Source organism: Lampetra planeri, chromosome 1 (genome assembly GCF_965212315.1).
Source record: "Lampetra planeri chromosome 1, kcLamPlan1.2.h2, whole genome shotgun sequence".
In the NCBI taxonomy this organism is placed as follows: domain Eukaryota; kingdom Metazoa; phylum Chordata; class Hyperoartia; order Petromyzontiformes; family Petromyzontidae; genus Lampetra; species Lampetra planeri.
The window spans coordinates 32,980,386-32,998,127 of record NC_136107.1 but is presented as its reverse complement, the minus strand read 5'-3'; the positions used below and the strand labels follow the sequence as shown (position 1 = coordinate 32,998,127).

At 46.7% G+C, this 17,742-nt stretch overlaps 1 protein-coding gene across 2 annotated transcripts in view; it reads right to left on the bottom strand.

Annotated features, from left to right (window-relative positions):
• Positions 1-59: 59 nt before the first annotated feature.
• Positions 60-17,742, bottom strand: part of LOC144721392 (myosin-10-like) — a 117,600-nt gene continuing 99,917 nt past the window's right edge. For both annotated transcript variants that reach the window (XM_078598985.1, XM_078598995.1), the window contains exons 25-43: positions 17,056-17,193; positions 16,459-16,582; positions 15,468-15,639; positions 14,569-14,781; positions 13,827-13,971; positions 13,006-13,212; positions 12,033-12,137; positions 11,158-11,310; positions 10,558-10,692; positions 10,101-10,214; positions 9,105-9,317; positions 8,174-8,386; positions 7,285-7,575; positions 5,994-6,082; positions 5,284-5,407; positions 4,772-4,980; positions 3,869-3,977; positions 3,010-3,182; positions 60-2,490 (exon numbers count right to left, since the gene is read on the bottom strand). In XM_078598985.1, coding sequence (XP_078455111.1) covers positions 2,370-2,490; positions 3,010-3,182; positions 3,869-3,977; positions 4,772-4,980; positions 5,284-5,407; positions 5,994-6,082; positions 7,285-7,575; positions 8,174-8,386; positions 9,105-9,317; positions 10,101-10,214; positions 10,558-10,692; positions 11,158-11,310; positions 12,033-12,137; positions 13,006-13,212; positions 13,827-13,971; positions 14,569-14,781; positions 15,468-15,639; positions 16,459-16,582; positions 17,056-17,193 — 3,048 coding nt within the window. In that variant the 3' untranslated portion in view covers positions 60-2,369. The remainder of the gene's footprint in view (positions 2,491-3,009; positions 3,183-3,868; positions 3,978-4,771; positions 4,981-5,283; positions 5,408-5,993; positions 6,083-7,284; positions 7,576-8,173; positions 8,387-9,104; positions 9,318-10,100; positions 10,215-10,557; positions 10,693-11,157; positions 11,311-12,032; positions 12,138-13,005; positions 13,213-13,826; positions 13,972-14,568; positions 14,782-15,467; positions 15,640-16,458; positions 16,583-17,055; positions 17,194-17,742) is intronic.

Here is a 17,742-nt window from a genome sequence, read left to right as displayed (position 1 = left end):
GCCATGGGAAGTCATCCCCCCCCCCTTGGCCACAGACACAAAACAAGCTTCCCAACACATTTACCGTTACCATCATTTTTATTGAGGGTCAAAGCCCAAGTGGTCCCCACATGGTTGTTACAGGAAAATAATCTCCCCAAAGGTCGCCACACTCCATGTTATCACTAAATGACCACACATGGACATCAGGACCAGCAATTTGTCAAAACAGGTTCCTCGCTGTGGCATAAGCGATGGTGGTTATGGCCCGAAAACAAATTAAACAAAGAGAATCACACTGCTTGCCCTGGGCTAATGTAAATGGAACAAGAGTGTATATAACAAAAATTATAAAAACGGACTACAAAACCGTTTAATTTGTCTCAATAAGGCAACCACATAACAAGGCATCTCAATAGCGGCAAGGTGAGGTGTCCTTTGCATCATTAACAAGTGCAACAAGGTCACAGGATATATGGGAAGGAAGGCACTTATACAATTATAGACTGCGCACTTATATTATAAAGGGCCGCATTTTAAGTAGGCTTGTGTGTTCTTTTCAGAGCACAATACGAAACCCCGTTTGTATTTGCCTTGCATATGAGAAAGCGATATTGTTTAATGGACTATTATTTAATGATTGCTGCTCATAAAATATGGATATGCATAGCAGCAAAATAATAAAAGAAAACTAATGATGTGGTGGATGCTTACTGAAAATAACTCTAATAAAACTAATGTAAAATAAAAAAAGGCGACTTCAGACTTTTGGACATTGTGGAGAGTGATATTAATGGTGTCGATAGTCCAAGACTAAATGGCTGCATTTAACAATGTTTAATATGACTACGTGATTAGTTATTTGCTAATTGTCGATAATTTCCATTGCCCTGGTGACAAGCACCCCCATTACTTAATGACAACCATAAATCTATTTACCAATACCAAAGCAAAACATGAACAAACAGATAAAAAAACTAATTCTAGAATTCATACATAGATGGAAATGTATGTTATTGAAACAATAACTTTAGGAATGTTATTGTGTTAATGCTTCATTGGAATTGGCGCATGATGTTTGAAGATAAAAACAAGAATGCTCTCGATCCTCACTTGAACTCATGATATCACATATCAAAGGTTGGGTTGGTGGTTGAGTTTGGTCACAATTGCATCATTTTGTGTAACGACTACAAATATCAATGACAATAACAAATGACCACAGTCCAAATAAAACCATATCCACATTTCCTACAAAGAATATCTGATTGTATAAAAGGATGCTTTTATTGTAATACAATTTTAACATCAACATATAAGCATACACCCAAGTAACCTGGTGATTTACGATCCAGTAAAGGAAAGAATGTAAGTATTTATTTAAGATCTATCTCACTTTCGCCATCTGTTGGTTCCAATTGCCTGGGTGGGTGTCAGGGGGCCCATGAATGGTTAATGAGCTGAGACCAACAAATTTTCCTTGCGTGAAAACCTTAATTAATCTTAATTTGCAGGCTGCGATTAAAATCCATGTTACAAGTCCTAGCTTTCAAGTGCTTTAACACAGGTTTAATAGTCATCTAAGCCACCTGGGCCAGCACTCAAGCACATGTCATTCGCATTTTACCAAGAAGTTCATTATTCAGTGGCTGGGACACAGCTATCAGTGTTAAGGGTGGTGTGGTGGCTCAAGAGTGGGAAACAAGAGGTCAAAACACATGATTAAGAACACGATTGTTTTCATTTCCTTACACTCCTATTATTCTATTCGCTACACTCGGAGCCACTTTAATTGGGCTCTTATCCACAGGAGCTGCCATATCTTGCCGCATGCTCTTTAACGAGTATTTGCCAGAGAGCAATCAAACTGAAATTCCATGCTCAATGTTTTACCAAGATGCTCATCGATATATTAGCCTATTGCTTTTGGATAATGACATCTCAATAAATTTGGGTCGTGAAGACTGGTTCATCGCCGGTTAATTTTGTTGAAATAGACGGGGATATTAGAAGAGCAAAGTTTACAAAACTAGCTGTTAGGTATGGTAAAAAAAAACTTTAGTGGTGTTTTTATTGTTTAAGGATTTACAGTCCAAAGTGAAGTTAAGTGGTTATCATGGCCAGTGCCAGATCCTGCAACTGTCACACAGTCAACACTTGACCTCGAAAGTCCGCACTTAAATTATCACCACCACCCTTTGGTTTTTGGTTTATTGCCAGTCTCTGTGTGCCCACTCCAATGCTGTTATTATTAACTTTGATTTCAATGCAGCCATTCCACATCCCTCACTTTGATCGCGAGTCCCTGTGTGAGCTTGTGTGTGTATATGCCCATGTGTTTGTGTGTTTGTGTGCGTGTGCATTCCCCCTCTCCTCCAGTAGGAACCCATTCACTCAGGCTTGGCATCTCCCTGGATTTTGTCACCGCTAGTCTCATCGTCAGAAACTTCTGTCTCTGTGACGGATGAGACGACACGTCGCGTGATGCTCGTGAAGGTGTAGGGCCCGCGTCTGCACATACAGAGGGGAGAGGGGGAGAGGAGTGGGGAAGAAGGGGGAGGTGGAGCGAGAAGGGTCATTCAAAGAGCTACAACTCATGACTACTCGTGATAAATGACCAGCTCATTTGTAGTTGATCGCGAATCAATACGTTCACAATCAGTGGTCAAAATTATCCAATAATCGAACGCCAAACCTGTGTACCGGCACTTTTCAAAACAGTTCTTATTCCTCTACTCCAAAGTTTCCGCAGAGGAGGGGGCTGAAAGTGGATGTTTCATAAGGAGACTTCTAGACCACCCTACAAATAATGTCTGTTGGTAGATTGGCATGCAGGTACGGTAAGCTGGTGGGGGGGATAGGCAAGCAGGTTGGAATTCCATTTTTTTTATATAGGTAGTTCAACTCGGTGGTAGTCCAGCCACCCAAAGCTGTCTTATCCTTCCTGCTCGTTGGCCCAAAGCCACATAGAAATTCCCAGTGAAGGGCAGTGAGAGGGGATAGCTGCTGCCGGATCTGGGCTCCACACACCTCAGCTTGGTCTTGAGGGTGTTGACCTCGCGGTTCATGGCTTCGGCAGACTCCGTGACATCCTCGAGCTCCCGCGCCAGCTTGCGCCTCGAAGAGTTGGCACGTGTTGCCTCCTCCTCCGCTTCCTCCAGCTGCCGCTTCAGCGCCTTCATGCGTCCAGTCACCTTCTCCACCTGTAATCATCGCGGCGTGCCCACATTCGAATCAAATCATGAGCAAATTTGGCATTTGCGCGATTCATATATAGCAAGGCTATCACTGTGTTTCACCGTCAGTTATGGTCAGCAGTAGTTTTCACAGTAGGGAGTTCATGTTACGGTGGCATTACCCAGTTAGGTAATTTGTGAGTGATTTTAACATTTGTCAAATTCGGCTGTGATGCTGGCCACACGTGGCCTACTCTTTTCTAAAGATGTCATATGATCTTTGGTATTAACCAGGGAAGCTGTTGGGCTCAATCCACAAACCTTGGCAAAAAGCAGCAAATGCGATAACGCAAGGCCACGACACGGCATTGACTACACGGGCACCATACCCAAGGTTCATCAAACGCACAATAATCACGCCACAGGTACATTAACCATAAACTATTGCTGTTGAACGTGATGATGATAGTAATGACTAACAAATGCAATGATACAAAAAGTTATGAACTTGTATACCTGTAATGATTCACAATGTTTCAGGGTAACAATCTTATGATTTATTTATATAATTTTGTGGTTAATGTAGCTGCCAATATTGGCTGCTTGAGTCAAGTGAAGCTATTGCAGACACATTTATTCATTTATGGTCATGTTTCAATGTCTCCAACAGTGTCCACACACACGTCTGTGCGTGCCCGTGCGTGCGTTCCCACCTGCTCACGGTACTGATCCGCGTGGCGGCGTTCATCCTCCACCTGCAGCGCCACCTCCTTGAGCCTCTTGTCCGTGCGCCGCACCAGTTTGTTGGCTGCCGCGCGCTCCCTGCGATGACGCGCACACGTTGCTACTACATTAGTGCGCCTCTACTACCTGACCAAGCCTGAACACTGCCCCGTTGATTTGCTCACGCTGCAGCCTTCGAAATTATGCTCCTTTGCATCTCTACACTCCTGCGCTGCCAATGAGTCTGATTCCACCAGTCAACGCACCAAGCCAACTCCGTGCCCAAATCAATGTTGCTCCACTGAAAACACATCAGTACTCACATCCTGTTAGTGTGCCTTTCTCAAAGACCATTCACAATCATGTCTGCATTGCCCATGCCATATCAATGTACTAAAACCCCAACATCTCAGGAGTTATCCATGTGTGCATCAATGTGCCTTCACCAAAGACTCATCTTAATTTCCCATGCCACACTCGTGTACATCCCAACAAATTAGCCCTGTTGATGTCTCTGCCTCACTGCCTCACCATATCATGCACTCCACCCATTCACCAAAGGCGAATCCCCATCATGAAATCTCCACTACCATCCAGTACTCGTTTATGCAAACATATCAACATGCCTCCATCACTACCATCACACGACAATAAATGTTTTAAGTGCATCTTTGTCCGTTCTATTTAGTGCCCCCAATTCTAGGAAATTCCATCCATGCCCCGTCATTTCTACTTCACCTCTACCCTACCTGACAGATGTCAATCTATGCCTCCATCATCATAGAACCAACTCCATCCAACAGATTCCATCTATGCCCAATCAATTTCCTTCCATCACTCTGCCTCCATCTCAACCCATGTGTGTTGTCAGCATCCTGTCTGTCTGCCCTCACCGCGCCTCCATGTCGAGCTGCTCATCCAGGGAGGCAATCTTGGCCTCCAAGGTGGCGATGATGCTCTTGTACTTGGTTTTGCCCTCTGACTCCAGCTCTTGCAGCTTCAGCTTCAGCTCCTTGTTCTGGCGCTCGAGTTGCAGACGAAGCCCATCGGCCTTCTGCGTGAGGCTGCGTTCGCTCGTCAGCTCCATCGTTATCTGGTCCACCTGCACCGCGGTGGGCAAAGACGCTGGCATGGTGACGGCGCGCTCGTCTTTGTCGCCATCATCATTATCATCATCCACGGTGGCTCATCATTAAGGGCCGGTGGGTCCGGGTCCCGTCAGTGAAAAGAGGAAGAGGAAAAAAAAACCACCATCACAATACTTGCTCATTATAAAAAAAGCTAAAAAAGTATACACATACACCACCCTCTCTTCCACTCCTTCCACCACTTCCGCCCTCTCCTGTTTGAGTCAATCAAGTGCCTGGCGAACATATCTGCAGCGTGACTGCCGTGTTGAATGCACCTGAAGCGTGATCTTGCGCAGGCGGTCCTGAAGGAGCTCCGTGTTGTTCTGCTCCTCGTCGACCTCCTCCTCCAGCTGCACGATGCGAGTCTCGAGTCGACGCTTCTCATCCAGCAGCGCAGACCTGCGGGAGAGAGTTCACGCCACGTCTCGCACCATCGTCTTTCGCTGCTGCGCGTTCTAACTTCTTGGAGGAGGAGGGTAAAACAGCCTGACTCCCAAGAGCACACATGAGCAGTAATGGGCAGTGAGAGGGACAGATGTCTCCACACATAAATCAAAATACATTTCAGTCCATCAGCCAATTCACTTTCCATACCAATATTATTCAGCAGCATGTGTTTCAGCAAGAAAACACTGGACCAGTTTGTTTACCTTCTGGGTCTCATTCGCAGAGTCAGGCTCCGGGCTGCCAATAGTGACGAGCCACACTCTGCTCATCTCTCAGGTTGGAGGCTCACAGCAAGTGGTTAAAATACCAGATGGCCATGGTCCTGCAAGTTTTTCCAATGGACGACCACCGATGTCTTCCCTTAAATTGGTATTCCAGGCCCAATTACCCATCATAATTTACTTCACCTCATTGTGTGATGTGTTAATTTTTTTTTCTTTTTCTCAGTGCAATTCCAAACATTGGTAATCGTCACAACGCTGGACCCCGATATCGTTTCGTGAAAAATGATACCGTGCCGTGTGTCTGTGTTACGCACTTCCCAGAGCTGCCGCTGGCGATCTCCTCGGCGAGCTCATCGCGCTCCGCCTCCACGTGCCGGCGGGCGCGCTCGGCAGCTGCCAGTTCCTGAACGATCACAAAGACAGAGACAAACATCTCCCTTATAGCCTCAACAGACTGTTCGGGCAAGTGCTGTTAGCAAGCACCTATGAAGGCCGACAAAGCACACGAGGGGTTGGGAGGCCAGCGCCGCCTTTGTATCCCGAGTGGCGATGTTTACACATCGCACCAGATACTCATTTGAGGCAGAATTGACCTAGGGGGAGACCCGGGACCGATTCAGATAATCGTCACTGGTGTTGGCCGTGAGCGGGAATTGTACTCGGGTTGCCGGGTTCGTAGTGCCTGCGCTAATCACGACACTATCGCTCAATAAACACACGCACACGCGCATATCTCTTTGGCACAACAATCTCATCTGACCTGGCATGGAATTGCTATATTACTCAGCTAGCTAAGGAGGTATCGAAGAATAATGGCTTTCTTTCCCCCTGCCAAATATTTAATTCCGAACAATTATTAACATGACTAGAGAAGCACAAATTCAGCCAATGCTGGAATACCGTTGCCCTGCCTGGGGTGGAGCACCTCATGCCCATCTCATTTCACCTTTTCAACGACAGAATTCCCTCCCATCATCTCCGATTTCGAATTCTACGGCCTTCACTCAATTCATAATTCACACGTCCCAATTATACCTTCAATAGTGCTGTTGTTTACTGGTTGCTTGGAAATTTGGTAGTTCAGTTATTTTGAGTACACTGTATTCCCCTGGGATGCTGCTGCGGTGAATAGTTTGTAGCTGACTCGACATGCAATCCAGAGGTCACTAGTTCAATCTCCGCACACGATATTTGAAAAAAAATGGGCAATTTCTTAACCCCCCCCCACCCTCTGTCCTCTTAGCATTCTAAATGGATGTACCGCAGTTGATAGGCATATTTGCATGTGGTCGGGTAAAGTGTACGTAACCCCCACCTCTGAATTGTTAGCGACCCGATGCACGAATCCTGTGGGCGTCATAAATCAAACTGTTATTATCTGGATAGCGTGGAAGAGTATGCCACAATACCCTCTTAAGAGGGTCTCCCGATGGCTTTCTCGAGTGAAGACTCTTCCGCCAGCAGTGGCAATCCGCACCTCAATGTTGTTGTTTACCTTTGATCCAATAACCCCGTGTGATATGCGGGTCACGGCACAGCCGGTCACTTTATTTCACCGGACACACTGCGCGGATCGCTTCGGCGGTAGAGTACGGTCTTGCTCACCTCCTGCAGGTGCATGATCTCGGCCTCAAGGCTCTTGAACTTCTTGTCGTTATCGCGCGCCTGGTTGAAGATCTCATCGCGGGAGGTGCGCGTCTCCTCCAGCTCGCGGTAGAACTCCTTGAACTGCGTCTGCAGCTTGCGCAGCTGCTTGGTGGCCTCGTCCCGGCCCTTGTTGGCCGTCTCAGCCTGGCCCACCAGGTCCTGCAGGTCCATCTCCAGCTTCTTCTTGGCGTTCACGGCCTGCGCGCGCTGCTTGCGCTCCTCCTCCAGCTCAGTCTCCATCTCGCGCACCTGCGCACGCCACACGCGCCCGGGGGGGAGGGGTGAATGTCAATGTGTGGATTTCAATAAGTTGGGAAGGATTGATACTGATGAAGTCAATTTGCAATGCTCACAATGCCTATTATGAATCGGGGAACGCAAGAGGCAACTGCAAATATTAATTTCATGCTGTTCCCTGCAGTCAAAACAAATGACAAAGAACAAACTACACAGTAACAATGCAGAAACATCAGTTCTGTAAATGAATCTTGAGCCAGAATCGTAACAATTCATTAAATTTCAGGCAGGGTGTATCCATTAAACGAAAATGCAACATACTAAAGCCTCAATAGAAGAAGAGGCTACCAAAACCACTTTATTTTCTTACTATAATAACGCTGACCCTATGGCAATTGCCAGTTTAAATCTACTGTAAATAAACCATCGTTGAGTTCACCACTGAATATGACCAGGGACCCCAAAACAAAACACACATTTGGACACAGTTACAAAAGCACACCTTGTGATGTTTTTGGGTTTGAGTCTTCCTTCAAAATAAAACCCGACCAACGTGCCCGCCAGTCTTACCCCGCATGTCTAGCCCCCGCGTCGCCCCCGCCGTGCCCACCTGCTTGATGAGCAGACGCCGCTTCTCCTCGCCCTGCTCATCTTTGCCCAGCAGCTCGCGGTCGTACTGCGCCTTCAGCGCCTGCATGTTGACCTCCAGGCGCAGCTTAGCATCCTCGGTGGCCTGCAGCTCATCCTCCAGCTCCTCCAACTGCGTGCGCATCTCCGCCACCTGCTGGTCCAGGGCCCGCTTCGACTTCTCCAACTCGTGCACCTGCAGCACGGGTCAAAGGGTGGCGGCGGTGGCCGCGAAGGGAGAGAACCAATGTAAGACCAAGGGGCAAGTCGTGTTCACCCTCCAAGTGAAGTGCGACCGGACGCAACGGACGCGTTGAAAAGTCCACAGCCCTCGTCGAGAAAGCAACAAGCGACCTTGACGAGCGAGTGCTATTTTATACATGGTCAAGTAAAAATGCAATGGTAATTGGATGATTGATGTTCCAGAAGCTTTAAACGCTGCCTGGAAGAGTAATTTGTCTGGCTTTTAAAGCACTCGCAGAGACACATTGCATGTCTTTCATTTTGACAAGATGACTTTTTCATGAAATTTTCCTTTTGAAAAGTATTTTTCAGATTCTTTAAGAACACAGATGAACACATGCGAGGAAAAAAACGACGGTATTTTGTAGGCCTTCTATATACCTCTTCTTGAATTTCCTCCCAAATTTTATTCAAATTCTGCCGTTGTTGTCAATTAAAAATTTGGAGCTCTGAAATTGGGCGATATATCACCCTGGCATTGAGAAACAGGTCTGGTGAGTATGGATTTTCTCCAGATTTGTATGGCTTTTCAAACCCAGGATCTCAGTGGTGTCACCAGCTCAAGCCCCCTGATCTCCGAGCCACCAGGTCCTTCTAAGCCCAATGTCCTTTTTAAAAAACCTCAAAATCTCTTTGCGCCGGGCACAGCAGGGTCGAGAGTGGAAACGTACGCTCTTGCCGACGTCGTCCTTGGAGCTGACGAGGTCCTCCATCTCGGCGCGGAGCTGCTTGTTGCTCCGCTCCAGCTCCCCCTTGGACTCCATGGCCTCCTCGAGCGCTCGAGCCAGCGACAGCGCCTTGGTCTCCTTCTCGCGGGCGTCGGCCTCGGCGCGGTCACGCTCCTCGGCGTAGCGCGTGGACACGTTCTTCTCTTCCGCCAGCATCTACACCACAAACAACAACGCGATCGATCACAACAATGAGCAAGTATTCACAATCGTGGCTGTAACAATCAGCAGAGCACAGTGGGTAAAAGACAGATATGGAATATTGTGCATATGTAGAGTTATTTTGTCAATCCACTGCTGGATGAGGGTATCCCAATACCGTGTGGGCTATGAGAGTTACTTGACCATGCTTTACCACACTGGTTAGTAGCAGGCTGGTTAAGGCAGGAGCAGACGAATAAAAGTACAGTACAAAAACAGATATTTCTGCATCATTCTTTGCTGCTCATAAAGTAGCACAGCCCCGTAGGCACCCATGATAACCTGGCATGCGCTTGGTGGTCATCTAACCAAGCAGTATTCAGGTTCAAACCTGCTTGGCTTCCAAAATCGGACGAGATGGGGCGCCTTGCGGATGATTTAGAGAGGCATGATATTTTACAGGTATTGTATTTTCCTTAGCCAATGTTTTATTTATACTATTCATTTTCCACCAAATTATATTCTAATTGTGCCAGCCATTGGTGTCAATATTGAGTGGAAGCTTGCCTTGTGTTGGAAATAATGAAATGAAATTATGAAATTGATGATTAACACTACATTGAAAAAATATATGAATGTGAAAGTTACATTGATATCACTGATGGATCGCGTCAATGTTGAAAGCTATAATTTGATGAAGGCGATGCAGACGACAGTTACGATTATAAAGGTAATGCTGACAGTGATGAACGTAATAAAGATGAGAGTAATGATCATGATGTCGGTGAGGTCACTCGCCTGGTCAAACTTCTTCTGCTTCTTCTCAAGGTTGGACACGGTCTGTCGCTGGTGATCCAGGTCTACCGTGAGGTCGTCCAGCTCCTGCTGTAGCCGGGTCTTGGTTTTCTCCACCTTTTTTTGTTTCATTTTCCCACGCGCACACACGCACGCACACACGCACATGGAGGAGCCAAGGTGAGGGGGGAAGGAAAGAGGCAAAGTCAATATAATATGCAGCCTGGGTTTTTACACAGTACAGCTCCAATCCATGCAGAAGGAACATCCAACTCCTGGCCCTAAAACATCTCCAATCACCTGATTATTCTCTGTACCTTACTTTCTTAAGTTTACTCCTCTAGAATGTCTGTATCTGGCTGTCCTTGCAGTCCCACCTCACCAAATCTCCATATTCCCACATCTGACCACGCTAACCCACATGCCACTGATGTCACTGCGTACCATCACAGCCACCCACCTTGTCATATGCGGCGAGCTTTTCCTCGTGGCGGTTACTCAGGGTCTCCATGTCCTTCTGCAGCTTCCGTTTTGCCTCCTCCAGAGCCTCCACTGTACCCAAGTTGTCATCCGCGTGCTTCTTGACGTCGCTCAGCTGTCCGCGATAACAAACGAACACACCAGTTGGATTTATTTTTAATTTAGTCAGTGTTGAGTCTAGTTGCTGACAATCTGTGGAATATAAATCAAGCCACTTCTGTGCCCTCGACGAGGAGGCCGCTCTCCTATCTTACAGTTGCATGCTAATTTCTCACATTAACATCACTAGCCCCGGCCACTTCTTTATAACCCTTGAGCTACACCCATTTCAAACCTTTTAAAACAGTCTGCCTCAGCAGCAGACCATGCTTTCCCAACTGATGACGGACGCTTGTGTTGCGCCAGAAACGTCGTGATTTATTTTATACCTACGTGACTTTACCGAAAGAACCAAAGAGTATGGATTCCTGCAGTCACGAAAGCTTCAAATCAAGATTAAGCCCAAGTCTCTTGATGTCGTTCGGTCATCCTCTTCGACTCGGCGACTAAAGCAGCCAACGCAATAAGTTCACTCTCATACCTGCGTCAGCAGCGTCGCCATCTGCTTCTCGAGGTTGCGTTTCGCCTGCTCCTCCTCCTCCAGCTGCTCCTGGAGGCTGTTTTTTTCATCCTCCATCTGCCGCACCTTCGTACTGAAGTTTAGCTTCATGCGCGTTTCCTCCTGGAGCAATTCCTGTGGACCGCACGCACGGATTGCCATCGTCAGCGTCAATGCTTATTGCATCACAGTTACGATATTAATTTACAGAGTGTATAAATGTGATCTCATGTCAGAATGCCTTTTAAAATAGCGGGGATATGCAAATGAAAGGCTATAATAGGGGAGTGGCAAATAGATGATTGTGCACTATTATTGGTAATGTTCGATTTACTTAAATAACTAGAAAAAAATTATATCCAAGGATGAGTAAAGTTATCTATATTAGAAACAAAGTGGATAACAAAGCAAACATTCTCACTGCTCCCATGTGCACACTTTCACAAAAGCTCTCCCAATTAGCCATCATAGACTTTTGGGGCAAGTGCAATCAGTGAACACCGATTAAGGCCGACACGGAATGATGTGACCAGCACCACGCACCCAGCCGCCTTCATCTCACCCGTAGCGATGCTTTACACACTACGCCAGGAACTCATATTTCAAGTGGAGTCAATGTGGTGAAGGCCCAGGATCAATTCAGCGATCACTCACCACCGATGCTAGGGCACGGATGGTAATCAAATCCAGGCTGCCGAGTTCAAAGCGCAACGCGCTAACTACTGCACCCCAATGTGTGTATGCATGCACATGTAAATGTATATGTGCTTCCACACAAACACACAGGCACACCAATGTATGCTGATTGTGCTCGTTTGTGTGGGAGAATATGGCCAAGGTGGTGGCAGGTCCCATACCTGTGCATCCTGCAGCTGGGACTGCAGGGTTGAGGTCTCCTTGTTCAGCTTGATGGCCTTGCTCTCCGTGTCCGACAGGATGCCCGAGAGAGCCTCCAGCTCGCTCTGAACACAAAGATGGTCCATTAATTTTCATCACAATACCCATTCATTTTATTCAATACCCATTAATTTCCTGCACCTTCGATTAGCACGGTTGGCTACGTATGGTGCAAAATAAGTTTAACGTACATACATTCCAAGTCAGCTCACGTGAGGGCGTTTAGAGATTGCACAGCGAATCCAGTGTATGTTACAAGTTCATAAACTTTAAATTTGTTCGTAAGTCCAAGTATCTCCTCGAACTTAGGGGCAGTTGTCATCTCAATCAGCTTTCTCACATGTAACACTGAAACTGATGATAATAAATTACATTTATATTGTCTTTTATGATAAATACATCCAAGGGACCTTGCACGATCCCATGTATCATACAGAAGTGAAGTCATCAAACAGCAATCAACTATGTTCCACACATCCCCTTCTATAAACAATCATAAAGCATCTTATAAATGTATAATATGAATCGCACAGTAAGCAAGCATTTACCACGCAACCTGTTCTCGTAAGCGGTGTTCATAGTCAAAACTTTTAAAAGAACATTTTTTTTATCCGACTTAAACCCAGACAAGGAGGGCGTGACCAAAATACTAATGGAAGACGAATCCATAACGTCGGAGCTCGTGGGAGAAAATCTCCATCACTCACATCTTTCCGAAAATTAATTTCTTTAGAGCTGCTTATTATGTTTAGCTTGTTGTCCTTCCCCGCACCTCCGATTAGCACGGTTGGTTACGTACAGTGCGGAAGAAGTTCAACATATGCACGTCATCAGTGCTCGCCGTCCGCTGGGCGGCTCACCAACTCCGCTCTACTTCTCCGACATTCGCCGTGACCAGAGGGGACCATGTGCGTGGTGGGAGGGGGGCAGCACCTGGAATTTGTTGGAGCGGTCGGCGAGCTCAGTACGCGTCCGCTCACTCTCCGCCATCTTCGCCTGCAGCTCCTGGACCTGGCCCTCGGCTCGCTTGCGCTTCATCTCCAGTTCGCTACGCGCCTGGCTCAGCACCTTCACCTCGCTTGCCAGCTCACGGTTCTCTCCCTCCAGGCCCTGCTTGTTCTTCTCCACCGTAGCCTTGAACTGTGCGGTCAGAGGGCAGGGGACGCAGGACAGAGGGGTGGCCATTAGGTTGGTCAGGTGGTTCATAATGGTCATGTCTGACATCTGAGAACACGTGGATGGTTGAGTTCTAAACCAGGTGTGGAGGTCATGATAAAAAATAAGCACGTGTGTGCATGTGCATATGCATTTGTGTGCACACTTTTGTGTATGTGCATTAGTTGTGCGTACACGTGTGTCTACATGTACATGTGTACACGCATTGGTGGACTTCACCAGTGATGCATATTCAAACCGGTTCTGGGTCTCCCCTAGGTTGACAACTTGAAAGGAGTACCTCGTGTTTAAACATTGGCACGAGGGAGACAAAGACGGCCAGGCATGGTGCTAGCCACCCACCACCTCATATGCCGTGCTGGGCTTCATTGGTGCTTGCTTCTCCCAACAGTCTGTACATTTGTATTTGCCCCCCATATAGCCTATTCAGGCTATATGGGGGATCTTTGTCCTTGTGTATATGTTTATACATTTGCATGCATATGTGCGTGCGTTCATGCGTAAACGAGTGTGGTTGTGTGTTCACATGTATAGGCGTGTCTATGTATGTGTGTGTGCATGCATTTGTATGTGCTGACCCTCTTGGCTTGCTCAAGCTGTTCGGACAGTTCCTCCAGGGCCTGGTTGTGCCGTTGCCGCATGTCCTGGATCTGAGACTCATGGTTCCGTGTCTCCTCATCAATCGCTTTCTTCAGCTCAGTCACCTCCTGCTCGCGCTTGGATCTGCACGTGGAGCAATGAGAAAAATAATCGATTTCGCATTATACACTACAAGGACAAGTGCTGTCCGCGAGCACTTTTTTAAGGATGGCACTGCATACAGAGGATGGTGTGGCCAGCACCACACCACTCCACTTTTGCCTCTCCAGTGCTGATGTTCGCAAAGCGCACCAAAACGCTCGTAAAAAAAAGACTGTAACCCAAGGAACATTTCATATGTTGATACATACATAGGCTGTCATTTCCCAACTGTCCAAGATATATTATGCTTTGTTAATTAGGAAAAAAAATCCTGAATATTTATACAGGTCCTACTTTACTGCATTGATGCATAATGACGAATGGCATTGCACCGTGATGTCAGTGCCATCATTATAACGACCAACATTGCAATTAATATCGCATTCAGCACCATTATATCATCACTTAATATTATCACCAATGTCATCATTATCATCATTATAATTAACATTAAAACACAACCACCATCACCCTCCATTCACATTACCTCCAATAACACGGGCACCACCACTACCAGCCACTTCACACCGCCGGCACCACCGTCACCAGCGCATACAGAACACAATTGGCCCTTCTCACTTGAGCTCCTGCTGTGCGGCAGTGGTGTCCAGGGTGTCCTCCAGCTCTGTCTTGAGGGCCTCGAGCTCCTCGCCGAGGTCGCGCTTCTGCTTCTCGGCCTTGGAGCGAGCGGCCTTCTCGGCGTCCAGATCCTCCTGAAGTTCGGCCAGCTGGGCCTGCAGCTCCCGCAGTTGCTTGAGCGCCATGTTCTTCTGGCCGCTCTCCTCCTCCACCCTGGAGTGGGCCGATGCGCGGATTGCACGGGGACGTAAATGAAGGCAGCGGAATCAGAGAGGCGTTCGTGAATGTGTGATGAAGAACACAACTTCATTGCGCACTGAAATGAAAGGAAAGTTTCTAATGTGGCAACGAATTAGCTTGGCTATCTTCTCCATACCAAAGCCTTCTTCAACTCTGAACAATAATTACTACTTTAGATATAAAACATTTTGCCGAAGTTAGAAAACTGCTGTCATACCTAAGATGCAACATCCAGTTCCAATATCACTTTACTTGATTTAATTTAATGTGAAGTGGTCAGGTTTATTGAAGATCCAGCACTCACTGGGTTACTTCAGCCAATGTTGACTGGCGGTTAAGGTGTCTCCTTATCACCACTGTTACTGTTTCGCATGAACATGACTTGATTCCTTCACCCAGGCTTTCCTTAAAATCCCTCGACCCAGGGTTAGGTCCATTATTGGCTCTCAGCTGGTATCAAGCAAAGGGACTTATTCACTGATAATATGGGATCAATGGTACCTTTCTTTAGTAAATAGGATCACCAACGAGACTGATGATATTACCATGAATATCACCAGCACTGACTGCCACTGCCTCGACCGCCATCACTACCAGGACCTACCGCTAGCAGCAGCGATCCTGTCACCACTACCAGCACTGTCAATCCGATCGTTCACCTGGCAAGGGCGGCCTGCAACTCTTCTTCCTTCTTGGCGAGCAGGGCTTTGAGTTCGATGATCTGCTGCTGTAGCTCAGCGATCTGATCGGAGAGGTCGGTGCTCTCTCCATCCAGCTTGCGCTTTACCTTGTCCAGCTCCTGGCGAGACTTCTCCTCGCGCTTCAGCCGATCTGTACCACGAGAAAGTCAGCAGGGGGCGATGGATCATCACGATTAACTTGGCATCGTAATGGCTGAGCGTTAGAGAATTTTCCGCCATGGTTAAAACTGTCAGTGGTATTGAGCAAAATATAAACGCCATCTGCTTCACAACGGATGAAAAAAGGTGATTACGGCAATAACAACAATAATCACGGTGACAGCAATGGTAACAACCTTGACCTAAAGCTTTCGTGACTGCAGAAATTTATATTCTTGGGTCTTTCGGTAAAGTCACGTAGAACCTATCTACGTGACTTTACCGAAAGACCCAAGAATATAATAACAATGTTGATTAAAATGATTACAGGTTCAACTCACCTCTGGCAGGGATTTGAACTCATGACCAGCAGTCCTGCTAATCTACCAACTGATATATATTCCTAGTACAGATCCTCACCTTCCATATTCTCTTTTCCATGGTACAATTGAGCCACACCAGGGCCATCCCAAGCCAGCCCAACGTGGCTCAAAGGCCTCAGTGCTTATTTTCCACTGCAGAACCTGATTTGTGATATCGGCAGCACAATATCACAAACCGTGAAGACGCATGTAGATGACGCGGTGATAAGGTGTCCTCAGAGTGTCCTAACATCACACATAATGAACACTATTAACCCTGTGCCTGGCCCTGCTTTGCCCCGAGCCAGATTCAGATTTTTTTGTGAGGCCAAAGTGGCACGGTTTGATCCTGGCAATAGCCAGTGGAGAACCATCTGGACCGTGAGGGACACTGCGCTGGCTTGGCCCTGATGTGCCAGTGAAGAAGGGGTAAACGCATCAATGCTCACCTTCGAGGTCAGCGATGATGCTCTCTTGCTTGTTCTTCACCTTGAGCAGGTTCTTGTTGTTCTCCTCCTCCTTGGAAAGGTTGGTCGCCAACTCAGACACCCGCTCCTCAATCAGCTTCTTCTCCTGCGTATTGCACGGGCATCGATAATAATCGAGTCATTTATTTTTCCAGGAAAGCCTCACCGAGTCGAGACTTGTGACATGAGGGTCCTACATTGAGACTATTTGGACAATTCCTTTAGAAGTAATGTTCTTCAAGTGGGTAAAAACTAGATTAGCGGAAGAAAACACATCACACGCATAAGGTGGCCAAATTCTGGTCACCTTGAATTCAAGTGGGTTTGGGAGTTTCACACAAATCTCCATGTGATTCACCGAGCCTTGCCTCCAAAGCACTGATCACACCAGTGTCCAACCACTTCCAGCAAAAAAAGTCCGCGAAACTGAGAAGTGGACGTATCTTAGAGGAGCAAATGGGATTCTGGTGTTTGAATGCTGGTTCTGTACATTGCCATGCGCTTTTGAATTATATACATCATGCCACCTGGTCACATCAACCATCAATGTGACATTTCGACTATTGAGAGGGTGCAAACCTTATTGAACTTTGAATTTTGGTCCTCAAGGATGATCAGGTCCTCCTCCATCTTCTTCAGCTTCGACTCAGTCTGAACCTTCTCGAGCTGCAGCTTCTGGCGAGCAGTTTCCTCCTCCTCGAGTTGGTCCTCCAGGTCCTGAGAGAACGACATTATCCCGCACCTCTGATAAGCACGGTTGGCCATGTATGGTGCGAAATAAGTTCAACATAGGTACATAAAGCACCATCATAATCACCAGCCTTCATTCATCACCACCATCACTAAATACTGCCATCAGCACCTCAGTTTTCATCAACACCGCAATTAATTACTACCAACAGCAACATCATCATCACCTCACTATTCATGTCAGTACCATCTGTTTATCATCATGACCCACAACTAAGATCGCCACCATAACCAAAATAAAAATCTATATGAACATCACCATTAATGACCAAACAATAAAAAATGAAGTAAAATTCATGCCACCATCAATATGACCACCATAGTAAGAGATTATCAAAAGGTAAATCAACATCAATAAACCTGGGGGTAAATTACAAATGGGTAATTTATGATGAATTGCAATGACAATTTCATTGTAATTTCAGCTAACAATGCTCCAAGTCACTTTCTGCTCAAATGAGCATTGAGACGGTCATCATCTCCTGTTTACAGCCCTGAGTCAGTGATGGGAATTCC